Source organism: Folsomia candida, unplaced genomic scaffold (assembly GCF_002217175.1).
Source record: "Folsomia candida strain VU population unplaced genomic scaffold, ASM221717v1 Fcan01_Sc003, whole genome shotgun sequence".
Classification (NCBI taxonomy): Eukaryota; Metazoa; Arthropoda; class Collembola; order Entomobryomorpha; family Isotomidae; genus Folsomia; species Folsomia candida.
In genome coordinates this window covers 11,193,482-11,214,994 of record NW_019091195.1, presented here as the reverse complement: position 1 = coordinate 11,214,994, position 21,513 = coordinate 11,193,482, and the positions used below count along the sequence as shown (strand labels likewise).

General features: G+C 37.0%; 4 protein-coding genes across 8 annotated transcripts; 2 read left to right on the top strand and 2 right to left on the bottom strand.

Annotated features, from left to right (window-relative positions):
- Positions 1-63: 63 nt before the first annotated feature.
- Positions 64-15,559, top strand: LOC110847363 (spidroin-1). Of its 2 annotated transcripts, none has more exons than XM_035850633.1 (6): positions 64-192; positions 14,379-14,523; positions 14,588-14,976; positions 15,062-15,129; positions 15,191-15,243; positions 15,313-15,559. In XM_035850633.1, the coding sequence occupies exons 1-6, from the start codon at positions 169-171 to the stop codon at positions 15,354-15,356; spliced, it is 723 nt and encodes a 240-aa protein (XP_035706526.1). In that variant the 5' UTR covers positions 64-168; the 3' UTR covers positions 15,357-15,559. The 2 variants fall into 2 exon arrangements, with proteins under 2 accessions (XP_035706526.1, XP_021949990.1); XM_022094298.2 differs by lacking the exon at positions 64-192 and adding an exon at positions 13,846-14,283.
- LOC110847190 (rab GTPase-activating protein 1-like) lies at positions 7,817-13,148 on the bottom strand. Of its 3 annotated transcripts, none has more exons than XM_022094071.2 (15): positions 12,892-13,148; positions 12,059-12,329; positions 11,858-11,970; positions 11,586-11,769; positions 11,318-11,485; positions 10,897-11,235; positions 10,797-10,823; positions 10,624-10,722; positions 10,382-10,550; positions 9,882-10,309; positions 9,680-9,808; positions 9,428-9,613; positions 8,955-9,359; positions 8,802-8,885; positions 7,817-8,710 (listed from the first exon to the last, which is right to left on the bottom strand). In XM_022094071.2, the coding sequence occupies exons 2-15, from the start codon at positions 12,317-12,319 to the stop codon at positions 8,345-8,347; spliced, it is 2,958 nt and encodes a 985-aa protein (XP_021949763.1). In that variant the 5' UTR covers positions 12,320-12,329; positions 12,892-13,148; the 3' UTR covers positions 7,817-8,344. The 3 variants fall into 3 exon arrangements, with proteins under 3 accessions (XP_021949763.1, XP_021949765.1, XP_021949764.1); XM_022094073.2 differs by having other exon boundaries at positions 9,882-10,306; XM_022094072.2 differs by lacking the exon at positions 12,892-13,148 and adding an exon at positions 12,712-12,860.
- An 11-nt stretch (positions 15,560-15,570) lies between the features above and the next one.
- LOC110847361 (protein D3) lies at positions 15,571-17,283 on the bottom strand. 2 transcript variants are annotated; one of them, XM_022094297.2, is made up of 5 exons: positions 17,039-17,283; positions 16,482-16,560; positions 16,243-16,392; positions 16,040-16,171; positions 15,571-15,958 (listed from the first exon to the last, which is right to left on the bottom strand). In XM_022094297.2, exons 1-5 carry the CDS (start codon positions 17,210-17,212, stop codon positions 15,735-15,737), a joined length of 759 nt encoding a protein of 252 aa, XP_021949989.1. In that variant the 5' UTR covers positions 17,213-17,283; the 3' UTR covers positions 15,571-15,734. The 2 variants fall into 2 exon arrangements, with proteins under 2 accessions (XP_021949989.1, XP_035706524.1); XM_035850631.1 differs by lacking the exon at positions 17,039-17,283 and adding an exon at positions 16,641-16,865.
- Positions 17,284-18,528: 1,245 nt separating this feature from the next.
- Positions 18,529-19,293, top strand: LOC110846986 (barH-like 1 homeobox protein). Its single transcript, XM_022093824.1, has 2 exons — positions 18,529-18,809; positions 18,915-19,293. The coding sequence occupies exons 1-2, from the start codon at positions 18,529-18,531 to the stop codon at positions 19,291-19,293; spliced, it is 660 nt and encodes a 219-aa protein (XP_021949516.1).
- The last annotated feature ends 2,220 nt before the right edge of the window (positions 19,294-21,513 follow it).

The following is a 21,513-nucleotide window of genomic DNA, read 5'->3' as shown; positions in this document are numbered from 1 at the left end:
ACAAAAAGTACGGAGTTCCAGCAGCAGACTTGCAACCTCGTCTCAACTGCTTCTCCAAGGATCACGACGACGGCGACGACGGAGCAAAAGCAACAACAGGATCGAGAGACGATGATTTCGTCAGGGAATTTGACAGATTGACTCAAGTTTCACTCTTGGAAGTCACGAATGTGCGAAATTTTCCTTCTAAAAGTATGTATTAATATATGCATTGCATCCCAGCCAAATATGTATTACTAATACAGTATTAGCCTTTGCACTCAAACTCATCAAAACACGTAATGAGTTCATTCTGCCTGTTAAGCTTTATAGTATTATCATGCCCATGAATGTGACAGGACTCTTGTGTATGGGGAAAAAGTTGTCATATTTGTACGCATTTTCTTATTCAAGCTTGTGCCCATCTATTATGATAGTAGCGTAGTTATGACTGAAAAAGTCCACACTAATACTATCTACAATGACAGAACTCCAAGATCATTAAATGACATAAATAATCAATTAATATATTTCATACGTATTATTATTCTTAGTTTCAGTTTTTCCATTTGTATTTACAAAAGCCAAACAATTCATTGTCCTTTTCTGCCTGAGTATTTTACTATTTAATTAGGGTTTCTTGTGAGACGTGTCATTATATTTGGATGAACTAAACATGATAACTGCAAATTTCACGGCTGTTGAAATAAGATTATCACTCTAATTATGATGCTCATGTGAATATCGCTATTATTTCTTACCGACGGAGACAGATAAGGAATAAACCAAGCAAATTTTGTCTGCCGACTTGATTCCTTTTTTTATGTTTGTCCTGATTTAGTCTGGTTTAAATTATTAATATAGTCTGACTTCTTATCATCCTTTGAATAATTATTTACAACTTGCGTATTTGGTGGTGGATACGCCAGTCACACGAAATATTATTGAACATGTGCAAATTACATGATGTCACTCAATAATATTTAGACTGAAGAAATCAGGGTGGGGATTCTAAAAAACGTTCAGACATTACTATTACCTCTGTCCATGTCCACGACTTATGAAAACTACACGTCACAAGGACAGGAGGACATACATACTAACCACCGTAGACAATTAATCATCAATGAATGATGATCATATAGATAATATACATGCATCCATACACATACATACTCAAGCATAACATCTTATCGAATACTACATCCTGTTTTTTAAGAAAATATCTTGAATATTACAACATACATAAGTATTTAGAAAAATTCAGCTTAATTCATTTGGTTCTCTCAATGTGTGTATGAAATGTATAAATGGACATAAACATATGCATGCATACATACGCATTAATGTACCTACAAGCTAATTATTGTATAAAAGATGGATGTTACGGACACAAGGATGAATTAACGTTAAGTGAATTGTGCGGCTCATCGAGTCAGTTTGGTCATTGGTACGAACCATTCTGTAAAATATACGCAGACGTTCAACCTTGACTGTTTGACTTTGGAAGGTGTCATTGGTCTTTAAAACGCTGGGCGTGATGATGGAAGGAAACGAACTATTGCATTTTAGAAATGAAACGCTGATGATTGGAGTAAAGCACAAGTTAAGATTTCTTTGGTTGACGTAAAGAAATTAAACTGAGTGTGATTGGATTTAGTATTAAAATACGGTAATCAAGTTATGCGGAGCCTGAAGATTGGTCGTTAAATATATGCGTTGTAAGATGGAAATTCGATCATACCATTTTATTGTCAAATGTTTGACTCAGTTGACAGTTCAGTAGGTGAATAACGACATTTTTACAATTTACATCAGTGTGTGAACGCTGAATGCATGCTCTCAAATGCTCCCTTTGAGTAGTGTGTACAATTTGAGTTGAGGCTTTCAGATTTCGTCTCTGTCTGTTTGGAAATAACAAAAACACAAATAACGATAAAATCAAATGTCACATAAAATATGAAACATGAATGGTTTAATGCATCCAATCATCGCGGAGATACATAATTGCGATCCTCAGGGACTGCTCTGGTGAGCTAGCATTCCTTCCAATTCATAGAATTAGTTTCGTTTTAAATACAGGGTGGTTTAAATGTCAGATTACAATGGAAAATTTTTCAATGGGAAAAATTCGTAAATTTCCATTAGTTACGGATTTGGGATTGACATTTTTATTTATTTTTTTTTGTAACCTTGTGCTTTTAGCACAAGTTGCTAAAAGCACAAGGTTATAGCTTTTAGTTTGAGTCTTTTGTTAACAAATTAATTTTAATTAATTAATTTTAATTAATTAATTCATTAATTTTATTTTTATTAATTTTTATCAAAACACTGATGACAAATTCTTAAAATATTGAATTTCAGAGGCAAAATTTCGGTAACTAATGGAGATTTGCGAATTTTTTCCATTGACAAATTTTCCATTGTAACCTGACATTTAAACCACCCTGTATTGTTTAGAAATTCAGAAAATATCAAGGTCCTGAATTTTACTTAGTTACGTGTATATATAAGGTTAACTCATTTGATGGTAAATTTTGTGACCGAGAGCTTGGGACGAGTTTGGGATTATTTTAGGAGAAAAATACGTTGTTACGTGAAGTTAGGGCAATTTTGAACGTAAATTTATGAAATAATGACGATTATCACTGCCGGTGGTGGTGGTCAAAATTGATTATTTCTTGAGCACAGTCGGTTATGGTAATGATAACGAGAGGGCAAATTTTAGAAAAACAAATTTATGCATGCAACTACTATACAATTTACATTTACCTACAGATTTCAAAAATTAGATTTCAAAAATGCTTTTAATATGGTGGATAGAGGGAAATTGCTTTCATCCGTTCACGAACTTGTACCAACCTTGTATCCTTATATTAATCAGTGCTATAGATTCTCATCCAGCCTTGTCTGGAATTCTTCTTTAATTGAATCATGTAGAGGTGTTCAACAAGGAGATCCGTTAGGTCCACCACTTTTTTGTTTGATTCTACATCCAGTCGTTTCAAATTTAGGGTCAGAATTTAATATGTGGTACTTGGATGATGGTACATTAGGTGGCGATCCTACTACAGTTTTAGACGATTTCAAACATATTATCTCGTGTGCAAATGAAGTAGGTTTAGAATTAAACTTTGATAAATGTGAGGTTTCAGTTTTAGGTCTACAAACCAACACGCAATGTATACTAGAATCTTTCCAATCAGCTGCACCAGGTATTTCATGTATGACTCAGGAAAATGCTGAACTTTTAGGTGCACCTTTAACGTATGAATCAATTGAGCACGTTTTTCGCAAAAAGATTAACGCTTTTTCTAATATGGCAGGTCGATTAAACTCCATTCCCAACCATATTGCGTATTATCTCTTGAAACATTCTTTAGCGATTCCACGATTAGTATACCTACTGAGGGCAGCCCCAATTTTTAAATCTCCTCACTTGCTAGAAGAGTTCGATTCTTTGCTCCATGATACTTTAGAACAGATTACAAACTGCCAAATTAATCCTCTATCTCTAGAAGAAATAGCTTTGCCGGTTAAATTAGGAGGTTTGGGAATTAAACAATCGAAAACTTTAGCAACTCCATGCTTCCTTGCATCTTCATTTGCCACTACAGATTTGGTTTCTTTAATTTTGCCCTCATATGTCACTGCTTTGTCCGATTCACTTGTGACCGAGGCGCAAGACTTGTGGAAGTCGATTAGTTGTGATGAACTACCTCGCAGTACAATTTCCTCTATTCAATCATCATGGGAAATCCCAATTTTTAATCAAGTATGTTCACGTATCCTGGATTCATCCACCACCCCAATTAATACCGCTAGGATTTTGGCATCTCGGTCAAAAGAGTCAGGTGCATGGTTGCAAGCTTTACCATCCAGGAATTTAGGCACACTTTTAGACGATAATTCCTTTAGGATTGCAATTGGTTTGAGGTTAGGTTTAAAATTGTGTTTCCCCCATAAATGTGTTTGTGGTACACAAATAGATGAACTAGGATTACATGGCCTTTCATGTAAAAAAAGTGCTGGCAGGCACTCTCGACATACACAATGTAACGACATAATAAAGAGAGCCTTAATTTCTGCAGACATACCAAGCATTAGGGAACCATTAGGGTGTTGTAGGACAGATGGAAAAAGACCGGATGGTCTAACACTAATACCTTACAAACAGGGACGCTCACTAATATGGGACTTTACATGTACAGACACTTTTGCCCCCTCTTATCTCTCTCACACACTTAGACATGCTGGCACAGCAGCAAAACTAGCCGAGACCAAAAAACACAAACTTTACTCTGAACTTGAAAAACAATATATCTTTGTTCCGGTGGCTGTCGAGACATCAGGAGTATGGGGGATGGAAGGGTTGAAGTTCATCCAAGATGTTGGGAGGAGGATGAAGGATGTCACTGGACCAATGTCAACAACATTTCTCATTCAACGGATCAGTTTGGCAGTTCAACGCGGGAATGCGGCATCAATCATGGGAGCTGTCCCCAGTCAACGAGGATTAGAAGAATTATTTTATATTTTAAATGATAGGTCGTTTTATTTACAAAAATCCTGTAAGGGGCCGAATGGTGATCTCGGACGCCTATCCGGATCAAGTAAAGGTTTTCCCAACCCACCAACATCGGGTTTTTCCTCTACTCCCCAAGCCAACTAAGTGTATTTCATACTTTATCAATGTTTATGTTAATAAATAATTTTCCATTTTGTGGGAAAAAAAATTTACCTACACATTTGTAGCCAGCATAATTAATAGATTTCAAATGTAAATATCGTCAAATTGGGGGACGTTAGTAAACTTCATAACGCAAATTTTTGGTTTTCTGGACACCCACCCACCCCCTTTAACATGTTTTACATAGGCACGATATCATTGGGCCCTTACCCCCACCCACCCCTCCTTGCGTTACGAAGTTTACGAACGTCCCCTTGGTGTCAAATTGGTGAGAGTTTAAAATGGAACTGATCGTTTCCAGATCAGCTTCCGCTGGTCGGGAGGAAGCTCAAATTCTTATTCGCTATCCCTCTGAATTTCTTCCTCATCTTCATCCAAATTCATATTGCTCAAGAAATGTACTCAAGAAATAATCAATTTTGACCACCACCACCGGCAGTGATAATCGTCATTATTTCATAAATTTACGTTCAAAATTGCCCTAACTTCACGTAACAACGTATTTTTCTCCTAAAATAATCCCAAACTCGTCCCAAGCTCTCGGTCACAAAATTTACCATCAAATGAGTTAACCTTATATATACACGTAACTAAGTAAAATTCAGGACCTTGGAAAATATAATTTCATTGAATAATGCTCGTTCATTAAACAATGCAAAATGCGACGAATTTCTTAAATTCATGCCATGTAAACCTCCACATTGACAAAAGACGCAGGTAACAGAGAATGGGTGATATGAATAAAACCAGGGAAATCCTTTTTCCGGAAAAAATCGGGGAAATGCCCGTAATTATATGAATAAAAATTTAGGCATTTGCTTTTCCCCGAGGGAAAGGAAAAAGGGAATAGCCTTTCCCTCAACCTCAAGATTTTCCCTGGAGACGGGGACTTTTGTATGAATAAAACCAAGGTGAAAGCCTTTCCTTCAGGCAATCTCCCCAAAAATTACCGATCAGCTATTATGCTGACCCTAACTAACGGAATTACCAGTAAAACTTAGTTTTTAAGCATCTGCTGCACCTTTTATGAACGTTGGACACTAGTTGGACATGTTAGGGCCTTAAAACTTACAAAACAAGATTTATCGACAAAAATATGCAGATTTTTATTTGCTATCGACATCGAAAAAATGTACTTTATATTTTCATTAAAAACCTGAAAATGTTTTCTGAAACTTTTTTAAATTCAAATTTCGGGCTCGATATCCAACTGGTCAAGCTACCGGTATCTCCCAAATTGCATATTAAATGCACTTATGTAATTGCAAATGTTGAAAATTTTCCAAAATTTTTTTTTTTGAAAAATTCCGCTTTCGCTCATTTATTAATCTTTTAAGGGTCTATTGCGTGCGGGTTTTAAACTCGAATTTTCGTGTCTCAACTTTCCCTTCTTCCATTTAAAGGCGATTTTGAAACCTGTTCATCGCCGTAGGTTTTTCTTACAAAAATTAGATGATTTTTAGGTCTATACAAAGTTAGGAGGTTAGAATTTTAATTTTTTTCCTGGTTAGGAAAATTTCGAAAATCTATAAAAATTCAAAAATAAGTTTGATGTTGGATATTATAAAACAACTGTCAACTGTACGACAACTGGGACTAAAATCGTACAAGAGTTTGTAAATTCCGAGAAAACTGGATTTTTTGGCTAGTATTTGAAGATGGTTTTTTCGGAATACTCTGATTGAGTTTGGAGGGTGTTCAAAAAATCAAATACATTTTCAAACACATGAAATCAAATACCTACACTCATATACAACACTGAAATTTATTTAATTTTTGCAATTCTGAGATTAGCCTGTACCATACCGAATTTCAGCTTTTTTAACCAACATCACAAACCAGTGGGGGTCACTAGGGGTACATTTCTTTAAGAATTTGATCAAAAACATGGTCAGAAATTTTGGAAAATGCATTTGTCTTAGTTGCGATGGTATTATTTTAATTACAAGTAATTAAAGTTAGGGGAATTGCCCGAAACCAGGGGGATTTGCCTGGCGAGAAAGGCAAAAGTTTATTCATACGAAAAGGGGCAATAGCCTTGACCTGAGAGACTTTCCCTCAGGCAAATGCCTTTCCCTTTTCCCGTTTCCTTGGAGGATTTCCCTGGTTTTATTCATACCAGTCAATGTTCCCGGTTCCCAAAAATGTTTGGTAGACAAATGGGAAAAATAAAATATTGCACTATCCAATTGAATAAAAACTATAAGATAATTAACATATGATGTAGTAGGAAGGAACAGGATGAGGATGGTTGGTGCTATGTAGGGACGATTTTACTTTGAAATGATCCGTTGGGTATGTATGTACATATGACGGAGAAGTCTGATGTCAAAATATGCTAAGGAATACAAGATGAAATTTAAGATGGACGGTCTCCACATTTCATGTAGTGACTTTGGAATATAAACGACAGATCCATGTTTCAATTCTTTTCCATCTCGAGTGACGGGACAAGGCTATTCGATCGAATTTGAATTTCATGAGGAGGAATATAGGTACATATGTAAGGATTCGTTGCTCACTAGTTTTTGGCATTGGAGCGGAAGTGTTGGTGGAGGTGAACTTGATAAAATCTTTTAAAAAATGGTATTACTACTTGTATTAAGCACCGATGAACAAATGACACGCAGTTTGGATATGAGGAATAATGGAGAGATGACTGAAACACAAAGTACATAAATCTTCCTGGAAATACATGAATAGTTTGGTAAGACGCCATGCATATAATGATGTCGTCAATATAAGTGGCAATTTGAATTCGTTTCGACTTTCAGCAAAGCGAGGGTATCCATTACTCAGTGGCTGAAAGAACAAGTATCTAAATTTCATTTTATATAATCGAGTCGAGTGACAATAGTTGAGAGAGTAATAAAAATGTTGGTTGGCAAAATATCCATACTCCAATTTCAGCTCCATTTACTAAAATCAAACATAAATGAATGAGTAGTTTACATGCTTCGAATTTGATACCTCTCCATCCTCGTTCTCACGCTGGCGTGCAAGCCAATTTGACAAAATACTAAAAACAACATGCTTGAAACAGATAATAATAAAGTTCTGCACTTGACTCTGGCATTAAGTACGTCGTATGAAGTCGGTAAAGAACATGAAAACCAGTAAATGCTTAAATATAACAATAAATTGGAGTTATCGACTACTTATATGAAGGGTTAGGGTTTATTTGTTCTTGGTTTGTTTTCTAACAACAATTTTTTAACATTTTTGTCTTAAATTAGTGGAATTTTATGTATACATATTGTAAATATGGAATCAGGATACAAGATCAATAAATAAAATATATTTAGTGGAATGATACCATATCTAAACTACATACATACAGTCTTCGTATGCGGTAGCATGTATATAGTAATGAGAAAGTATCAACAACTATTGTTAGAAACCTTTTAATGGTCAGAATGGTTAGAAAGAAGTAATTTTTCTACCGAATTTATTTGTCGATAGTTTACACAAAAAAATCAAGATTAGTATAGGAAACTTCCGTAACTTTAAAAATTTGTAAACTTTTACAAACTTATATATACAGTTATAAACATTTGTAAAATGAATCTCGAGGGCATGTTTTTAGTTCTTAAAAAGTTTCTAAAAGTTTGCACGATTACAAAGTTACGTAATTCCCACCTTTTGTTGGACGGAGATTCAATCACGGTCAGGGCATCATTTTTTGTTAGACAAATTCTTCCATAACCATGTCGATGCTGCACCACTATTTCTATAAGTTTCTAATTCTGCAAGAGCCAAACTTAGCTTATGTTTGGTATCATCATTGTCACACTCACTTGCAGCAAGTGCAATTTTTGTCTTGGCTAGCTCATTTTCTAAAGGTTTAACTATATCTTCAAGTGGCCTGTCACCAGCACCTGATTCAGTAGAATCTCCATTTGTTTTACCACTTGAGGCAATGTTGATTGCACAGGATGCGAATTGGAAGCATGGAGGACAAAGATTTGTTTGAAAAAACAACATTCTTTCTCTAGACAATTTTTGCTCCGTAGCTATTTGAGAGCTAAGTTTCGAACAGATCTATACATGAAAAAATGAAGAGATTTTTTTCATTGCTTTTCATGTATTCCATTTTCAATAATTGACGAAGAATTACATATGTAAGATTTACCTGTTTGTATTCAGAAATTATGCTGTCCTTCTTGCAAATATCGTCCTCACTTCGTTTCAATTCTCGTTGAAACAAGTCCTTTACCTATAAAGAAAACCCAAATTTATAAGGATTAATTACACAATTATTGAAGTCATGTATAAGTAATATTACCGAGTTTGTTTCTTCTTCTAATTTCAAATTGATTTCTTCCTTCTCTTTTAGATCTAATTTAATCTTATGAAGCTCTTGTTCAAGATGAAAACAACGTTCATCTGTACTTGTTTTTGAAAGAACCAAGTTTGTTACGAGATACTCAAATCTCATTATGTCTTCTTTCTGCAGCTTATTTTCCGTTGATAATCTTGAGATTGAGTCCACAGAATTTCTGGCGTGTTCTTTCATGGTGTCAAATTCTCTCTTATACCTCTTCAATTTAGATTTCTTTACTTTCACGCTATAAACACTTTGAATTAACAAGTTTGTAGCGTCTGCGGATCTGTATTTCTTTGGCAAAATGACTCTAAAATAACGCAATATTCCTTCAAAATCCAAGGTTAGTAAGTCTCTCCTTGCAGCCTGCGATTTACAACAGCGTATTAAATATACGGGATTAATTATTAACATTAGCAAAAATGTAAGGTTACCATCAGTAATGCAATTGCTATTTGAAAAACAGTGTTAAACCCGTCGAGCAATATAATGTCAATCACTCGAAACACAAAATCCAATGGGAATTTTCCACAAAACAGCGTAAGAAACCATTGTGAGGCAAACATGTGTGGTTCAATTCCGCTTTCACGAAAATGTACAGATAGTTCTGGTATCTGGTCCTGGAAAATACATTTGATAAGTTTTACAATGTTAGATAAAAGTATAATGACAGGAAAGCGTATTACTTGGATAAGTTTTTCGAGTTGATACAAGTGTTGGTGCAAATTATCAAACTCATTCAAATACAAATTGCGAAGATTTATATGGCCAAACATTATCTTCACCAACAAACAGAAGGCTTGTTCTTCCGGCATCTGTCAATAATTTAAATATAATTTTGTAAAAAATACGACATTGTACAATTACAGCATATACATACATACATACTTGCAAAAGCAGTGCTGCTGTAATGAAGCTGATTCCTTGTAGGTATCCTACATCCACGTCGTAAATTGCATAAGCATGACAAATTTTGAATAAAAGTTCCTGGCCATTTCCCGACTGGAAGAATTCATTTGCAGGAAAAGTGCGGTGAATGTCTCTTCTAATTACATCATCACTGGAACACTCTTTGCTTATCAATGTCTTATACAACTCGAGCATTTCCATTTCATCACAATTAGCAAGTCTCATCCACATGTTTCCTCTCATTGTGTCTGGAATTCCCGATCTCACGTGAATTTCAACCTGCTTCGGACGTGGCGAATCCACTGGCCAGATTTTTAGAATATCACTCCACACAGCAATTTGTTCGTCAGAAATTTCAGTACTTCCAAAAATTTGCCCACTTGGAAGTGCTTCATCATCATCATCTGCTGAAGATAATCATGTTTTCAAAGTAATTATGTATCTAACAATGATAAATAAATTTTGCTTAATCAACTAACCAGAGTCCTCTTCGTCTTTACTCGTCGGTGTTTCTAACTCAATTGAACCAATACTCGAAGACCGAATGAATGAAGTGAAATTCAAATTCAAGTTTAGTTTGCTCTTTTCAACTTCGCCCATAGCAGTGCAGTTTTTAACTTTGTAGACAAGTTTTGTGCTATCCTGGACCTAACAACATAATTGTTGAATTTATGTTTCATTAAAAAATTCTTTAAATTCTTTAAATGTCAAATTCACTTACTCTTTCTAATGTCAGTTGAAATTGTTGTGTAACATGATGTTTTCGAGATAATACCCAAAACTTTTCTGTTGGTGGATATACTCTTGCTTTACTTTCAATCTGATAAGAGAGTAAATGTTGATTATAATGAGCATTACAAATGGTAATTGATTGTTACTAATGTTTACACTTACTGTAAATCTGACAGGTTCTTGTACATTCTAAACATCAAAGTATCAATTTTTTAAGTGAGACCATTAAATCTAGGCTATTATTTTTATCCATGAAGAGAACCTTTAAGACAATATCAACTGCTACGCTGAAGAAAATGCATGATTCTTTGGGCGTCTCTTGATTAAGGGGCTGAAATGCAGGATCATTGCAATCCCACTGACCAGTAACAACGTATGACTTTTTGTCGACACCGCGAGAATATGACAGCATTTCACAAAGCTGTAAGTCCGAAGGTCTCAGAAATCTTCCACAGCAGAACAAAATTCCAAAGCATCTCTCAACAATTAACTCCTGTTCTGGTGAACTGTGGGAGATCTGTTGAATGGTTAGGACAATTTGCTTTGAGACAAAACTCTTCAACTTGAAATAAGAGGAGCGAGGAACCAAGTGGAAATTTCCCTAATAAGGAAAAAACATTAAATAATATTGAACAACAAATCTTGAAATATGCACGTATTGTACTGAATTTGATTTTACTTACTTTTCCATCGTCCTCTTTCATTTCAAGAGAAACCTCAAATATTGAACATTCATGAGATCCCGTAGTTGGCGTGTCATCTGAAACAGCGCTCATTGTCGTCACTAGGTTTTCTGCGACGCGTTTGGGGCCTGAGAAAGCATTCGAAAAGCTCTGATATACTCTTCCAACCTAAATAATAAGTAGTTGCACAACAAAATAAATATAGATTTATGCATGCCTTAATAATTCAATAATGTGTAACATATTTTTTCATGTTTTATTATATTACCGCATCTTTTACATCAGATCGGAATGCATGGCATTGGAAAATGGCTTCATTGAGAGTTTTCCCATGAGAACAGGTAAATGCAAAGCAACTGCTGTCACTGTTTGAATTGTCGCCTCTTGCAAAAAATATAATTTGATTGATTTTAAACCGTGAGATTTCAGATTGATCCTCCTCTTCGTATACCCTACAAAATACAAAAATATAATCATAGTAGTTGCCGGTTTTAATGACAATTATAATGAATTAACAAATTTGCAATTATGTATATTTACACAACTTCCCCATCCGAGTAGAACGGTACTGCTACTGAAACTTGAATACAGGAATCACTTGCTTCATTTAGAAATGAAATTATTTTCTGAATTTCGAGCTCATTGTTAGCTTCCTAAAATAAGAAAAGTTCCAAACTCATTAAATGTTTTTACTCATATTAGATTGAGGCGAATGCGAATATTATAAAAATATTAGTTTACATGGATTTTGGATGCACCAAGATAAGAGACACCATGGAATATGATAAAGTCTTCTTCCTCTCTCACAGGTATTACTTGTTGATTATTGGCTTGCAGCACCGGTTGCGAATTACCACTTAATTCAACTAGAAGCTCTTTGTCCTGTATTGGCAATTTAAGATCTGCATCAACTTGCAGGACTTTCCTTGTGTCATTAATTGGAACTGTATGGCAATCATCTTTCTCGTCATCACCCGTCCTGGTGGTCGCAGCACCATCCATCCCTGTTAATCTATAATCGAATAACCACAATCCTTCATCACATGTTATTCATACAAAGTTACATGTACCACACCACTGACATTTCCTATGATGCTAATCCCTATCAAAAAAACGTTGAATCAAAGTCGACACTTGCCAATCAAGGATTGCACGACGGATTAAAAAGCGAATAAAATAAATATATCGAGTAAAAGGAATGAGTCATCATCAAAACTCATGCTACAATCGCACTTTTCTATCCATTTTAAGTCATCAATCTCCGGTTCTTTAATTTTCAAACCCTAAAGACCTAGCACCGTTTTATTCATTTCCCAACCCACCAATAGTTATACAGATAATACAAGTGCGAATTTTTAAATAATTAATTAAGAATCAATAATGGTTATTAATACCTGCCTTTACACCTTTTCCCAATATAGTCTACCAGTCTAGTAATTTACGACACAGCTAGGTTACTTTAACAATTACCTTAACTTGGATCTTTATGTACACAATTAAGTATCGATTAAAAAAATACAGGGCGTATTATTTAAATAACAAAGCAGAATCTGCTTAGCAGATAACCAACTTACTTGAGTCTTCCCCTCTGATAATATTATTGTCGTGACTTGAAGCCCATCAAGGAAGGATCATCATACGAGTATTACTTAATTGGTGTAGGGATGGATGGGCAACGAAGAACAGATTATAGTAAAGCTAAATAGATTAGTTTGTATTTGTTGTGATGAATTTCGTCCAGTGCAGGCAGGAAGGAAGAAGGAGCAGAGGCTGTCAAAATAGTGGATCAATTCCACGTTTTGCGTTCCATTACAACCAGCAGGCTGGAATTCACAAATATTCAGTCGGAGGGGCGTTGCAAGAAAGTTTGTCGGATGTCATCAACTCGTCATCGTCCACTCGCATTATATTTATCCTTAGGATTCGCATCAATTATGCATAATTCACGCAATTCCTATCCGTTATTTTAAGTATACGGTCAGCAGGAATAAATGATTCATCATTACTCAACTTGAACCTCCTCACAAATTCCTCACCAGCCTTCACAAATTGTGAATCACAATCATATATCTGCGTTTGATGGTGATGCTTGAATAATTCATGAAAGTTATTTCCAGTTGTCCATCCGTTCCATGTTCCCTTCCGTAGTGCTTTAGGTTTATTATGGATGATTTCATCAAGAACCAAAGCTAGCAAATTCGTGAGATAACAATAGGATGGATATAATATGTAACATAAATAGGACTCTGCATGATTAGTTTAAGACGGCACCAGAAAAAGCTTATGACCGATTTGACCGGGATGCTAATGACAATGGACATCCGCGGAATGACCATGACGGCATTACATTACGTTACGTTACTGCCTTATTTAATCGATTTCATAAGGAAAATTTAGTTGATAATACGCACGTCTGGGTGACGTCCGTTCTCATTGTTTTACTGCATGACGTTGTAATTTCATAAGGTTATTACTACAATTAATTTTTAAAAAAACCTTCAGTAATTGTTCTGCAAAAAAGTGGTAGTGGAATACGTATGACCATGTAATTGGAATAAGAATAATTCCATTACTCGAGTTTCGTAATCTCGAAACTTGGGGTTACACAAATGGCTACGATATTTTTACTAACCTGCGGTCCAATACGTTTTATTGCCTATTGATACATGACATAACCCAAGAATATGGCCTCATATGAGACGTAATTTCTCCCGATAAACGGATTGCCCATTATTCTGCAGGCATTTTTTTTACATTGAATTACGGAACTCTATTGTTTGTTCCAAATTTCTCCGCATTTGAAACGTGTCTTTTCGAAAGTTTAATGAGCCTCATAAAATGAAACAGGGAATGGCTTCCCGTATAAAAAGGCTGCACAAGTTGTGATAAACCATCCGACTTATTCCGTCAGCTTTCGCAGCAATAACACCACCACCCCTTTTCTATCAAACTCCTGCAAACTAAAAGTAAGGGACTCCACCCAACCCACACACCCCATGATGGGTGGTTCAGTCAGATTAAGAATTTTAACTAATGGACCGACTCAAAATTTCTATTTCAGGCTAGCCACAAGATGATGAAGTGGATTGCTTTGTTCGCTCTCTTCGGCGCTGTTGTCGCTAAACCCCAGTGGGGAGGCGGAGGCGCAGGTGCTGCTGCTGCTGCGGGTGCCGCAGGGGGCATGGGAGGACTTGGTGGTGGTGCAGGCAAGTCGTCTTCATCATCGTAGTCCATCAACCGAATACTAATTTTTTAAATATTTATAAATAGCTGCTGGTGCTGCTGCTGCTGCTGGTGGTGGGGGATATGGTGCCCCCGGAGGGTATGGAGCCCCAGGAGGGTATGGTGCCCCAGCTGCTGGATATGGTGCTTCTGGATATGGGGCTGGTGGGTATGATGCTGGTGCTTCACAATACGGCGCCGTTGGTGCGTCCAATTTGAACGCCGTTCAAGCTCAAGGTAGCCAAGGGAGTGCCCTCAACGCTGCCTCCAATAACTACGGAGCTGCTGCCCAAGGTTCATACGGTGCGCAGGGATCCCGAAATGCTGGCAGCAACTCTGCATACGGCAACAAATTTGGATCCTCCAACACGTACGGCGAGTCTTTCGGAAATGCCAACTCTTTCGATAACTCACAAGGATCTGCCGGTGGTCAAGGGGTAAGAAATAAGCCTGCTAGATTCCAGCTATGTAAAAAGTCATTCTTTCTTCTTGGTATCTAATTTAATATTATACATTTTTTAGTCTTCTGGTCAATTCGGTAACAGTAACAGCCTTAACGCTGCCCAGGGAAGCCAAGGAAGCTACGGAGCGTAAGTGTGGCTACTCATATTCCTTAAATTTTCATATAAAAACAAAGATATAAATTTTTAGCGTTAACGCTGGGCAATACGGCGCTGCTGGGGGCTCAGCTGCACATCAAGCGGGTTAGAACAAAAGTGCTAAAAATATTTTGTTTTCAACGAAATTTAAATTAAATTTTGATCCTGGATTAGGCTACGGAGCGGGAGGATATCAAGCCGGAGGATACCAAGGATAAGCGCGATGACCTGTATTACGACTACTACTCTGACTTTTCCGTTTCATTTTTCCTCCTCTTCTACCTACAGCCTGATCTTTCTACACTCTGTCATCTGTTATATTAAATTTGTCACCTATCTAAATACTCTCTCATCCTATGTAAAAAAATACTCTACTCTTCAATTCTGCGAACTCTATAAATAAAGTATTTTCTTTTCTAAATGCTGGTTCAATTAGTTGCCAATATTATTTATTACTTTTATTCTGAATGATATAATTCGACAATTATTGATAATTGGCATATGTAGCTTTGATACCTTTTCGACATGCGTAGGACTACATGCTACTTCATAATAGTGAAAGAGTTTCAAATATAGGTCAGACGTTTGGAACGAGTCTATTCTCCGCTCAATTGCTGATATAGCTTGGGGACATAGCTGTCCCATTCTGCCTGGTAAAAGTTTCCAGCAACGGGTTCCCCCAACGCATACTTTTTTGCAAAATTTCGAATAGAAAACTTTCCACGATGATCTCCGGATCGGTTGGTAAGTCGCTTTTCATCAAATGTCAATGTTTTGGGTTGTTCATAAACCAAAAAAATGTAGCGATGCAGTCCTGTCCCTATTTATCAAACACAGTAAAGTAAACCAAGGTCTTCCTAATACTTGTTAGTATTAACAATTTTTGGCACTATTAGTTTACCTTCAGGCGGGCCCGAGCCCACATATTCGCTGAGCACTTCGCCCTTGGAGATGTCTTTACCAGGTATGTTTCCAACAAGCCAATGATGCCATTCCCTGAACTTGGGGTCTTTTCGGCTGGGAGCATCCGGATCTGTAAATAAAGGAAACTATTTAGCATGAATGCAAATCGTCTGAATTAGGTATCAAAACAAATGTATATACCCGTCATGCAGAGAACGTAAAACTTGTTCGAGTCAGCCTCCCAGTCAATAGCTGTGGGTGGATTCTGCACCTGGGTCGGCGTAAGCACATTACCCAACTTGACCTCATTGCTTCCATATTTAACAACCAAAACGGATTTCGGGACTTGATCTAAAAATTAGGGTTATTTTAATTTCTATGTATATTTATACATAATTCATGTCATGATGTATGAAAGGTATATAACTAAATTAACTTACCTACAACTTCCGGTACAATTTTTTCTTTCTCCATTTCGCCAACGAGTTTTACTTTAGTTGCAGTAGCAAAAGAAGCAACCTGCAAAGTATTCATATCATTTCATTTATAGCTACTATTTGGTACTACTAACTAAATGCAACACGATACATTAATCTTACATTGCAAACCAGAAAGATTTTCCAATAAAACTTATTAATAACCATTGTAAGTGCTTTGCAATAGTCTGCTAAAAATTATTAAACTGATACAGCAGTTTTATGTAAAGGCCGAACAGCAGAAATACGGTTAATAGTTTCACTTTCTTCCAATATTAGACAACAATTTGATAACTCAGCAACGAGAGAGCTTCGCATATGTTGTTCGTTCTTCGACTCTTCGAATCTTATTGCCACAATTGCAATCCACATTCTTCACAAAAGCTAAATTTGTAGATTGGATGTATGTATAGCATAATGAACAGTGAGTCAAGTGGTAGTAGATTGACATTGTAGGAAAGTAAGCAAAGAAATTGTGACAATGGGGAAGTAATAATTGCTTGATATTTTTAAAAGTTTACCTTGTCAAACTGTCGCTCAATCTGCTGAAATGGTGTGCGTGGTTTTTGTTGCGTAGTCGACAAATTGTTTCTTGAACTACCAGGTTGTTGGAGTAAACTGATTACTCCCGATCTTGCAAATAACAATGGCCTATTCTGAATTATACGTGAGACTGAAAAGATAATGGTGGCCATAAGAATGTTGATTCTTGGCTGCTGGGAAAAAAGTAATCTGGCTGCTGCAATCCATCTGTAATGTTCCAGAACAACAACATTCCAACTGATGCCGGGTTCTCCAGAATACATAGGCAGCGAAGTCTCATTTTGTCCTCGTCCATGTACAGAGATGGCAAATGAGAGATGACGAGAGACGAGATTTTAATTTAATATTTTGAAACGTGTAATTCGTGATAATAATAGAAAAATCGACTGTGCATAATAAGCCAAGGTCAATTAGGTACTTTTCCACTATATTGTGGATTAAATCAATTTTGGAAGCAGATATCCATAGTGTATGGAGAAAGTTTTATGCTATGCTGTTATTGTTGCGTTTGAATTGAATATAAGAATGAGTCGTAAGTTGGGATGGTTTTGTACATCCGTAAGAACCATAACTTTTGATCTATATAAGCTTTTTCTGCTGATTTGTAAAACCAGTGTGGCAAAATGGGATCCTTCAATTAAATAAATACGCTTAAATAACCCCCACCGGTACAAGACGGACACAAGCTCGGTTAAAAATGAGTGACGTTACATCGAGATATGCCTATAACATGTAAAAATCACATTCTGTAATTTTTGGGTGATCATTTTTCAAATTCCGTCTCAAATTTCCCAATCTGGGTTAATAACACGTTATTTGTAATGGTGCAAGTAAAAATATTATGTACACTATAATACGGGTTGATGCTATCTACAATTGCTGATATAAATTGAGCATCTGCATATTTGTGGTGAAGGGTTCTTCCTTCTTTGGGAAAGAAATGACACGACTTTCACTGTTTTGCTCTCAATAATTGGAGGACGTGGATTTCTGCGGTGCGAGGCGTGAGTGAAAACGATTTTCCTAATGTGTTTCCCCTCTAAACTGACGTGAATGGCTCTGGGAGTGGTGGAGAAAGGCGGGGAGTTGGGCTTGCAGCGCTTGCCTGCTCACCAACTAACCTCCTCCACCTAAGCTACACCCCGAGTGAAAGCAAATACCCAAAATTGGAAGAGATTGCATGAAACTAGGATATTTTCCATTTCCCTGAATAAAATGCCACTTATGCCATCACCACCAACCCCATCACCAGACAATTGACGATCATTTTCAGCATTTCCATAAATAAAGACACACTTTTAGGAGAGCGTCTCACTTTCACTCAAACGATCCATCACTCTGTACATCAATCAGCATTTTCAAGGTTTCTGCTAAAATTGTTTCTCATTTTGTCAAACACTTTGCTATTTTTCACGATTTGCATATCATCAGAGTTGGAAGTACTCTTGTGAGATATTTAAAGGGCACAATGTCTGTCAAATCATCATTTCTTATCAAAGATCTCATTGCAAGTGATCGAGTTGAGATTTTGAGACGAGGTCCAAGTGACTGTGACCTTAGCGAAGATCAAGGATCGGGCGGAGTGAAAAAGTCTCGAAGGAGAAGAACAGCTTTCACCCATTCTCAATTAGCGTTCCTCGAAAGGCGCTTCAGACTACAAAAGTACTTGAGTGTAGCGGATAGATCGGAAGTTGCAGAATTACTCCAGTTGTCAGAAACTCAAGTAAAAACTTGGTATCAAAATCGCAGGTGAGTGGTGAGACATTACGTACGCTGTGCTATGCATATACAGATGTAATCACACATGTATTAGTTAATATAGTCATGATAAAGAATTTGAATTTGTCACCGCAGGACAAAGTGGAAACGACAGAACCAGAGCCAGCAACTTCTGTCTGGGGACCCGAAAGCGTTGACTTACTCCTCCCCCTCTCCGAGATGCAAGGAGGACGACTCTCCCCACCCGTCCCCAGGATCCAATTTCCACTTGTACTCCACCACGACGACGACGACGACGACGACAAAGGCGGCTCCTCCATTGTCTCCCCCAATTTCCCCCGTTGACAGCTCCACATACTTCTCACATCTGTACAAAGTCATGCAAACCAACCCCACCCTCGCCTGCATAATGTTCCAGTCAATGGTTCCAGAATTCCACTTTTCTCAACTTCCCCACTCGAACATGTCTCACTCCAGTAGTGGCTGCACCAACGGCCATGATCCCAATTTGTAAAAAAAAAGATTCTCTCCTCTTGACAATTCGTTTGAAAATTGTATAACTCCACTTTTGCTTGAATATCTATTTATGGAGTAGTGAACGTCTGGAGATTTGAACTCTCTTGTAGTAAGTATATCATTATGTCGTCTAGTCGTCTCAGCAGTCTGTCGTACACAAAGGGGTTAAACTTTGTAAATGTTCGTAGTCTTTTGTGGGACTCGGATTGTAAATTGTCAATCGTGATTGAACGCTGATGAGAGAGCAAGTCAAATGTAAAAAGAGAAAATGCGAAATGAAAGAGAAAGCAGCAAAACCACGTAATAATAAATATGTAGCATCGTCCTCTGTAACAAAAAAGAAAGCATGCAAATTATGATCCAGTAGATTAAATGAATCAAAACTCCCCAGACAAGTTACATATTTGTTAGTTGTAAGTCGTCGTGGTCTCAATAAGTGTTTGTTAGATAAAGAGCGGTGTCTACGAGGAATTGGTGAAAGTGTGTTTGAGAAATGTTTTATTTGTGATGGGAGCCATTCGTGGTTAATTTGGCATGTGGAATGATGTCTTTATTTCCCTTTGAACACGAGTACACTACGGTCATGTGTTATGACGCCAGCTCCAATTTATTTTGGCCTTTGGCTCTCCACATTATTCCCGTCAGTGAAAGAGTTAAAAAGAGATTATCATTATAAAAAGCCAGCCAGCCAAAAATTATTCCTTCGACTCTGTTCCACTAATGACTCTCATTCTAGTCAAATTATTCCAAATCAACAATCCTCACAGGCAGAAAGGGATAGAAAGCTCCTTGAATAAATATTTCGGTGATTTTCACCAATTTGTGCATTCGTTGTTGTCATCAGTAGTAGAAACTCCTCCTCGTCAGCCACTTGAGTGAAAAAGATGAGTGAACGACTTCCGCATGCTCAACCGACAAATCTCATCCACTCTCGTGATTTGTGGGGAGTGATGGCTTGATGATAGAGTTTTATGACTTCATTTTGTATAGAATCACACCCAAAATAATAAATAAGCATCAAAATCAACGTATGCTAATAGTGTAGTCAATCTCCCTTGTGGTTGTCGTGTGTTACTGCCTCAAGCACTTCCATATTTCTGAGCAATGTATTCCTTTAATCAGAACAAAATCAACGCTTCCGGCGGACTGTATGTACGTACATGTATGGGAAAAGCTATTTTGAGTGGAAAAACTCGGTTGACTCGTGATGAATAAAACGGCGTGTGACTTGCAGACTTTTATCGTGAATCGTGACATAATGTGACATGAATATGGACAAAGTAATTGGCTCTCAAATCTGAGTGTTGTTGTTTATTATGTTTGGCAAATATTTTCTTATACAAAAATCCCTTTCAATTACAGTTTGCCTGACGAGTGAGATAAATCCATGCATTATTAATAATAAAAAAGTCTATATAGTCTCCACAAAATTCCATTTATTGGTTCCATATAAATATGTTGATTTATTTCTTTTCGGTAACCATAAAAGGTACATATTCCTGATCCTTCTGTAAGATGGAGACAAATTCTAAATAAGATCATTATGAAACAGACCCTGGTTCTCTTCTTGTTGTTGTATATGTATCACTGGATATTGCGATAAAGAGCAGTGGTTGGTGGGTTGTTGCATAATTGCTCCTACTGTTTGTTACCTCTGACACGGACGACCACCATCACCCATCATTCGTGCTATCGGCCCCAGGCCACTCCAAACCAAAGACGAAGAGGAATCTCGAATCTTACAAAGAAATACGAACCATCGCACGCCTAAGATTACATTCGATATACTGTTCCCCGTTGTGTGCTGCTGTAATCATGCAACACTTTTCCCAATGTTCCATCTCATCTAACAATCTACTGCAGCACAGGGTTGGTTCTTTAAGAGAAAAGCTTGCTTGTAACGAGATGCATGCATGTGAACAGGGATTAAAGACATTGCATTGCGGGTAGAAGGACTATAGGCACGCCAAGAAGACGGTGAAGAAGGCCAGCAAGAACCAATCTTTGAACTATGTTGGAAAGACCAAACTGCTCCAACATGATTTTACCAAACTTTAGCAGCATCTACATACACCACCACTTTTTGTTATATGCTGGTAGAGAGAGATGCAGATGTATTGTAATAACTACCTTAGACCTCTATTTCCTTTACCAAGGGATGTACATACATAACCACTCACTCTTTACCCAGGCAGTTCATGCTTGTAATAAGTTGCGA